Source organism: Pungitius pungitius, chromosome 19 (genome assembly GCF_949316345.1).
Source record: "Pungitius pungitius chromosome 19, fPunPun2.1, whole genome shotgun sequence".
Classification (NCBI taxonomy): domain Eukaryota; kingdom Metazoa; phylum Chordata; class Actinopteri; order Perciformes; family Gasterosteidae; genus Pungitius; species Pungitius pungitius.
In genome coordinates, this window is record NC_084918.1 from 11325508 (window position 1) to 11334326 (window position 8819).

Sequence of the window (8819 nt, forward strand, 5' to 3'; positions counted from 1 at the left end):
ATGTGTCACAAGCTGTTGTGTTTTACCCTGTTAAAGAGAGTTTGTTGTGGGTTATTCATTGTTGTTATTGTAGCGACAATTTACCATCTTGTCACTAGTAGAGGTGTTTTGTAGGGCTATCTGACGCGTGGTTCCAAACAAATCCAGTTCCAGTCCAATACTGCATTTTATCTTCTTTATTTTTGCTCAGTTCTGATGCTCAAACATATTACAATCCATAGTTCTGGTCCACCATGATTCTTGATCCTCACGCTTGATCCTCACGCTTGATCCTCACGGTCAAAAACTGTTAGCTTCCCCAACACCTGGCTTCCCTTGCTCTCTGATTATCTATATACACCTTAAACCCATACTCCACCCAGTGTTCTCCAGTGGAACTACAACAGCCAAAAAGAGAACATAATGGCTCTTACAGTTATAAAGTTATAACCATGACTCAATCTTAACACACGTAAGAGAACTAGCTCTGACCGCTTCTCAATGATGTGTGAAAATAAAGATTTGCCGCCTGCCGAAGAGCAATGTCTGTTATGGCGTAACACCGTCATGAGAGAAATTCGTATGAACCGGTATACCGTGAAGCCCTATTCAATTCAATTCATTTTATTTTGTATAGCCGAAAATCGCAAATTACAAATTTGCCTCAGAGGGCTTTACAGTCTGTACACATGCAACATCCTCTGTCCCGAAACCCTCACATCGGCACAGGAAAAACTCCCCAAAATATGAAAAAACCCTTCAATGGGGAAAAAAGGGAAGAAACCTTAGGGAGAACGTCAGAGGAGGGATCCCTCTCCCGGGATGGACAGACTGCAATGGATGTCATGTGTACAGAATCAACAATGTAAAAGATGTACAATACATTCAATTTCTCTAACTGAAATGATACAAGTAATTGCAAGTAGCAGAAGAGGTGTACGGCAGGACCACTGCAGGGACAACCTCCATCAGATCGAACCACCATCCACAGAGGCTTCTGTGGGGAGGGAGAGCAGAAAGATGTTGGTTTTTGATGACAGTAATATGAATCATATTTAAAGTAATGATGATGGCAGCAGCAGGTGTCAGCAGAGCCATGAGCCAGCAGTCAAAACCGGGGTCCGCACGAAACTATGATCCACGGAGACCTGCTAGGCGAGAAAGCACAAAAAACTCCCGGAAAGAAGCTTAATTAGTGATGTACATTTATAAAACAAAACATGGATGATTGTGGGAGGAGAGAGTGAGAGTGTGAGAGTGAAAGAGGGGCTCGGTGTGTCCTAAGAAGTCCCCCGGCAGTCTAAGCCTAGAGCAGCTTAACTAAGGGCTGGTCCAGGCTAACCTGAGCCAGCCCTAACTATAAGCAATATCAAAGAGGAACGTTTTAAGCTTTATCTTAAATGAACTGACCGAGTCTGCCCCCCGGACTGAAAGTGGAAGCTGGTTCCACAAAAGAGGAGCTTGATAACTGAAGGCTCTGGCCCCCATCCTACTTTTTAAAACTCTAGGAACCACAAGTAGCCCAGCATCTATGGAGCGTAGATGCCTTGTAGGGCAATACGGTGTAACAAGCTCTTTAAGATAAGACGGTGCCTCACCAGCAAGTGCCTTGTAGGTGAGGAGAAGTACCTTAAATTCTATTCTTGATTTAACAGGAAGCCAGTGCAGAGAAGTTAATACAGGAGTTATATGATCCCATTTCTTAGTTCTTGTTAATACACGTGCTGCAGCATTCTGAATCAGTTGGAGAGGTTTAAGCGATTTACAAGAGCAGCCTGATAACAAAGAATTACAGTAATCCAGTCTAGAAGTAACAAATGCATGAACTAGTTTTTCTGCATCACTTTGAGACAGGCTGATTTTCGCTATATTCCGTAGATGAAAAAAGGCAGTCCTTGAAGTCTTCTTTATATGAGAGTTGAAGGACATATCCTGGTCGAAGAGAACTCCAAGATTTCTGACGGTGCTGTTGGATACCAGATCCATAGAGACTGTATCACGTGACAGCTGACTTCGAAGGCGCTCTGGGCCTATCATGATAACTTCCGTTTTTTCCGAGTTTAACATCAGGGAGTTGCAGGTCATCCAAGTATGTATGTGTATATTTATATGTTTATGGTTAGACAGAACAATCTCTCAACCTGAATACCTTTTGTGTTGGTAAAATAGATTTGCATTATTGTAAAGTCTTTTTATTTTAGCTTAAAGCCTAGTTAAATGACTAGATTTTGATATACAGCGGGTGAAATAAGTATTGAACACGTCACCATTTTTCTCAGTAAATAAATTTCCAAAGGAGCTATTGACATGACATTTTCACCAGATGTTGGTAACAACCCAAGTAGTACATACACATGCAACCTAATTGTGGCTAAACACAATGATGGCATTGGTTATACGCACATTTCTAAGCTTTTAAATGTTCCAGTGAGCACTGTTGGGGCCATAATACGGAAGTGCAAAGACAATCATTTCACCATGAATTTGTTTCGACCAGGTGCTCCTCGCATGATTTCTGACAGAGGAGTGAATTAATAATCAGAAGGATTTGTCCAAGAGCCAAGGACCCACTTGTGGAGAGCTTCAAAAAGACCTGCAATTAGCAGGTACCAGAGGTGTGGACTCGAGTCATGTGACTTGGAGTCGAGTCAGACTCGAGTCATGAATTTGATGACTTCAGACTCGACAAAACGTACAAAGACTTGCAACTCGACTTGGACTTTAACATCGATGACTCGTGACTTCACTTGGACTCGAGCCTTTTGACTCGAGAAGACTTGCTACTTCCCATGAAAACTGGGGGAAAACATTTTCACACGGCCGCGCCGCTCTGTTTATCTGAATCTGTCAAAAAAATGTGCGCCACCTGTATGCAGAGAGCGCTCGACAGTATCTAAACAGGCACATTGCAAGACAACCTATGAAGCGCAACAACGCGCCAGTTGGAAAAATGATACCGAAGATAGTTTCATTTGGCTATAGAAATTACGAGGTAGTCAACAAAAAACGAGTTGCTATTTGCAAAACATGCGGGTCGAAGATTACAGACGGAGCTGCCACAACGTCCAACTTTGTTCGACACCTGAAGTTGCACAAAGAAAGGTAAGTTTTGAACGAATGCTGAGCACCTTATCGAATGTACCGTAACTCACTAGCATTTTACCGTATCAACGAGACAGCTCGTTCATGCTTACAAAAATCGGGATTTTTGAACCCGGATTCAGACTCCGATGGAAATCCTCGCCAACATTATGTCAACGTCCGTTTTAAAGTACTATAACACAGTCACAGTCGATCCACCATTACCCTTCCCTTCGTAGTCTAGGTCTGTGAGGCAGCGCACCATCACCCGAGGTTCCCCGTCCCCACTTTGCTTTGAAGCATATGACTTCAGTTTCTTGAGGGAAGGGCTTTTGAAGCAGTGAAAATATTCTTAATATTGCATAAACGGAAATGTATTATCGTATACCTTAGTGTACAATAGACAATGAATATTAACACAACATTGATATGAGTAAAGAGTAGTTTCAAATAAAACATGTGGTTATAAGGGATTTTCTGTAATAAGAGGACTTGAAATGACTCGAAACTAAAATGGTAAGACTTTGGACTCGACTCGAGATTTATTTTACAGACAAACAAAAGGGTGCCAAGGACAGGTCTTAGGAGCGGGTAATTCTCTTGGAAGGCCAGTCAGCAGGTAAGTCGGGGTCTCGGTACTCTATGGCAAAAAGATTGGACAGGGTGAGTGTGGTGGCGGGCGTGGTTTCAGCCCGGCTGCAGGTAGGAGAGAGAGGGGGAGTGGCTCGGGGAACAGTGCCAGGTGGAAATAATAACAATCACCTGGGGATAATGAGATGTGTGTGTGTGCTCTCCCCTTTATAGCAGTGAGGCGGGGGCGAGCGAGGGGGGAGAAGAAACGACGAGCGAGCTGAACGCCGGCCCGGTTTCTCTGAAATCAATAAAATAAAAACCCTTGTAGCACACGACCCTGGCATCGAGTCACTTTGTCCGGAGCCCGAACGACCCACACCCGTACAGTGGCGCCCAACTTGGCAGAGGATGACGGACGAGGGGCAGCTGGGTATGCCGACCCAGCCAGCAGTCGCGCTGGCGCAGATGATCGGGGAGCTGGCGGGGATCCAAAGAGAGCAAGCGGAGGCGAACCGCCAGTTCATGGGGGTGCTCCAGGCCCAGGTGGGGAGACAAGCCCAGGCACTGGAGCTATTGGTGTCGCGGTCGGGACCCCCGCTACCACCACCGGGCCCGACGGCGATGGCGGGCCTGACCCTCCACCGGATGACGGCAGAGGACGACGCCCAGTCCTTCCTGGAGGCCTTCGAGGCGACGGCGGAGGCATGCGGCTGGCCGGAGGAAGAGTGGCCGGTCAGGCTGGTGCCCCTCCTGACCGGGGAGGCGCAGACGGCGGCCATGGGGCTCCCCCCGGCGGCTCGGAGAGACTATGCGGCCGTGCGGAAGGCCGTGGTCGACCGGCTGGGGCTGCTGCCCGAGGACCACCGGCGGCGATTCCGGGGGGCCAGGCTGGGGCCAGAGGATCGGCCGTTCGCCTACGGGCGGCGGCTCCGGGACGCCGCCGCCAGGTGGCTCCGGCCGACGGGGGTGGAGACAGCGGCAGAAGTCCTGGAGGCGGTGGTACTGGAGCAGTTCGTGGAGGGGCTCCCGGCCCGGACGGCGGCGTGGGTCCGGTACCACCGGCCACCGACGCTGGAGGCGGCCACCACCCTGGCCGAGGACCACCTGGCGGTGCACCGCAGCGGACGGGGCGGCCGGGAGGGAGCGCTGCCTGCGACGCAACCGGCAGCAGCGCCAGCCGGAGGGAGCCCGCAGCGGACCACGGAGCGGCCCACACCGGCCCCACGTCGGCCGCCGGCAGCTGTACACCGGGACCCCCCGGCCGCAGCAAACCCCGGCACCCTTCCTGACCCAACGGGAGGTTCTCAAACGCCAGGGCAGGAGTGCTGGAAGTGCGGGCGGCTCGGCCACCTGCGGAGGGAGTGCCCGCTGATGGAGGTGGGGCAGGTGATCCGGGTCGCCGGCGCTCCATCACCCTCCCCCGGCCCGGGAGCGACGTACCGCGTTCCGGTAAGAATCCAGGGGGGTACACGCCAGGCGATGGTGGATTCGGGCTGCTCGCAGTCCATGATACATCAGAGCCTGGTTCGGCCAGGGGCATTGGTAGAAGCGTCGCGGGTGAGAATTAGGTGTGTGCACGGGGACATTCATGAGTATCCCATAGTGTCCGTCGAACTTAGGTTCAAGGGGAGAAAATATAGAATAAAGGTCGCGGTTAGCTCCCACCTGACGCACTCCGTAATTTTGGGAACGGATTGGGAGGGATTTAACACGTTAATGGGAGAGGCTGCGGGGGTGCGTTCACGACCGACAGGGACATGCGGTATTTGTGCTGTGCTCAGCGGTGACGCGAGGTCGTCCGACGCCGCCGGGGGGGGGGGAACCGGCGGAGCCTCCCGAGGAGACTCCGGCGGTTCCCGAGTTCCGCTCCATGGAAGATTTTCCACTCGAGCAGTCTCGGGACGATACTCTACGCTCAGCCTATGACCAGGTGATAAAAATTGATGGTCATTTGGTGCGCCCTGACGTAGCACTGTCGTACCCGCACTTCTCATTGATTAGGGACAGGTTGTACAGAGTGAGTCGTGACACTCGAACGGGGCAGGAAAACACCCAGTTGCTGGTGCCGAAAAGCCGCCGGGAAATGATTTTCCAGGCGGCTCACTATAATCCGATGGCGGGTCACATGGGATACGGGAAAACACTAGACCGGATAATGGCCCGATTTTATTGGCCAGGCATCCGGGCGGACGCGCGCCGCTGGTGTGCGTCCTGCCCGGAGTGTCAGCTAGTCAATTCACCAGCCATCCCGCGTGCCCCGCTGCGGCCTCTACCGCTGGTGGAGGTCCCGTTCGAGCGCATCGGCATGGATCTAATCGGGCCATTCCACCGGAGCGCACGCGGATACCGCTTTGTGTTAGTCCTCATGGATTATGCAACCCGGTATCCGGAGGCGGTGCCATTGCGCAATATCTCTGCAAAGAGCGTCGCGCAAGCACTGTTTCAGGTCATCTCCCGGGTTGGAATCCCGAAAGAGATTCTAACAGACCAGGGCACCTCGTTCATGTCGCGCACACTGGGAGAACTTTACGGGTTACTGGGCATTAAGTCCGTCCGCACCAGCGTTTACCACCCCCAGACGGACGGGTTGGTGGAGCGGATGAATAGGACGCTGAAGTCCATGATTCGTAAATTTATTAGCGACGATGAACGTAATTGGGATAAATGGCTTGACCCTCTGTTGTTTGCAGTCCGGGAGGTCCCCCAGGCCTCCACCGGGTTTTCCCCCTTTGAGCTTCTGTTTGGCAGATCACCAAGAGGGGTGCTGGATCTTATTAAAGAAAGCTGGGAGGAAGGTCCGAGCCCCGGGAAAAACGAGATCCAGTACGTCCTGGACCTACGAGCAAAGCTCCACACACTGGGTAGGATGTCACGAGAGAATTTGCTCCAGGCCCAGGAACGACAACAGCGGCTGTACAACAGAGGAGCCAAGCTGCGAGAATTCACACCGGGAGAAAAGGTACTTGTATTACTTCCTTCTTCCAACTCAAAACTCCTGGCTAAGTGGCAAGGGCCCTTCGAGGTCACACGCCGGGTGGAGGATGTTGATTATGAGGTGGTGCGGTCTGACAGGGGCGGGGCTACACAAATATACCACCTCAACCTCCTGAAACCCTGGAGGGAGGCGGAGTCTGTTTCTCTGATTTCCACAGTATCGGAAAGAGAGGACCTGGGGCCGGAGGTGCCAAAAGCGGCCAATCCCACCCCGCTCCCGTGTGAGGGTCATCTCTCTGAGGACCAGAGAGCAGACATTGCCCAGTTGCAGGAGCGGTTTGCTGATGTGTTCTCCCCCCGGCCAGGCCGCACCGACCTGATAGCGCACCGAATCGAGACACCCCCGGGGGTGACGGTGAGGTCACGACCCTACAGACTACCCGAACACAAAAGAAAAGTGGTTCGGGAGGAATTGGCGGCTATGTTGGAGATGGGGGTAATAGAAGAGTCCAACAGCGCCTGGTGCAGCCCCATCGTTCTGGTGGCCAAGAAGGATGGGACTGTGCGGTTCTGCGTGGACTACCGCAAGGTGAATGACGTGTCACTATTCGATGCTTACCCAATGCCCCGGGTCGACGAACTCCTGGACCGGCTGGGCACTGCACGTTTTTTTACGACCCTGGATTTAACTAAGGGCTACTGGCAGATTCCCCTGTCCCCAGAGTCCAGAGAGAAAACGGCTTTCTCCACTCCGTATGGTTTGTACCAATTTACCATGCTTCCCTTCGGGTTGTTCGGTGCTCCGGCTACGTTCCAGCGCCTCATGGACAAGGTGCTGCGCCCGCACGCCGCATATGCAGCCGCCTACCTGGATGATGTCATTATCCACAGCACCACCTGGGCGGAGCATGTGCGGCGGGTGGACGCGGTGCTGGAGTCGCTGAGGCGGGCCGGGCTCACCGCCAACCCGGGGAAGTGTGCAGTTGGACGGAGGGAGGTACGGTATTTGGGGTACCACTTGGGGGGGGGGCAGGTGCGTCCCCAGGTGGACAAGACAGCGGCAATTGCAGCCTGCCCGCGCCCCAAGACGAAAAAGGAGGTGAGGCAGTTTTTGGGGCTGGCAGGTTACTACAGACGGTTCATTGCCGGGTTTGCGGACCTCACCAGCCCCTTGACAGACCTGACCCGGAAAGGTGCGTCAGATCCGGTCCAGTGGTCGGAGCAGTGCCAGCGGGCGTTTGAGAAGGTAAAACAGACTCTCTGTGGGGAGCCGCTCCTCCACACACCTAACTTTTCTCTCCCGTTTGTCCTGCAGACCGACGCGTCGGACAGAGGGCTGGGGGCCGTTTTGTCCCAGGAGGTCGAGGGGGTCGACCGCCCGGTGGTCTACATCAGCCGGAAACTGTCGGAGAGGGAGGCCAGGTACAGCACGGTGGAGAAGGAGTGCCTGGCCATCCGGTGGGCGGTGGGCTCCCTGCGCTACTACCTCCTGGGACGCCCATTCACCCTCTGTTCGGACCACGCCCCGCTCCAATGGCTCCACCGCATGAAGGATACTAACGCCCGGATCACTCGGTGGTATCTGGCCATGCAGCCTTTTAACTTCAAGGTGGTCCATAGGCCGGGGACGCAGATGGTCGTGGCGGACTTCCTCTCCCGCCCGCTGGAGGGAGGGGGGGGGGGGAGTAAGCTAGGCCGGACGGCTCCCCGGCCTAAGTCGGGCGGTGGGGGTATGTGGTGGCGGGCGTGGTTTCAGCCCGGCTGCAGGTAGGAGAGAGAGGGGGAGTGGCTCGGGGAACAGTGCCAGGTGGAAATAATAACAATCACCTGGGGATAATGAGATGTGTGTGTGTGCTCTCCCCTTTATAGCAGTGAGGCGGGGGCGAGCGAGGGGGGAGAAGAAACGACGAGCGAGCTGAACGCCGGCCCGGTTTCTCTGAAATCAATAAAATAAAAACCCTTGTAGCACACGACCCTGGCATCGAGTCACTTTGTCCGGAGCCCGAACGACCCACACCCGTACAGTGAGCAACAGCGTCTAATTTGCATAAACAACCAGATAGTCTGTACATATAGCTACCGCTCTCATGACGGAACGATCTGGCGGTGGCATGAAGACCCAGGTTTAAGTAGGGCCGTCCTTGATTGTAAATCTCCGTCAGCTGTTTCAGCCACACCCTCTGCAACAGAGGAAGGAGGAGTGGCTCTCTCCTGTTGACAGACCTGGGAAACAAAGGTAACAAGAACAAAAA

General features: G+C 53.3%; 1 protein-coding gene across 1 annotated transcript; it reads left to right on the plus strand.

Moving 5' to 3' along the window:
- Positions 1 to 3794: 3794 nt before the first annotated feature.
- On the plus strand, positions 3795 to 8477 carry LOC134107483 (uncharacterized). Its single transcript, XM_062559250.1, has 2 exons — positions 3795 to 5082; positions 8437 to 8477. Exons 1-2 carry the CDS (start codon positions 4042 to 4044, stop codon positions 8440 to 8442), a joined length of 1047 nt encoding a protein of 348 aa, XP_062415234.1. The 5' UTR covers positions 3795 to 4041; the 3' UTR covers positions 8443 to 8477.
- Positions 8478 to 8819: the final 342 nt, after the last annotated feature.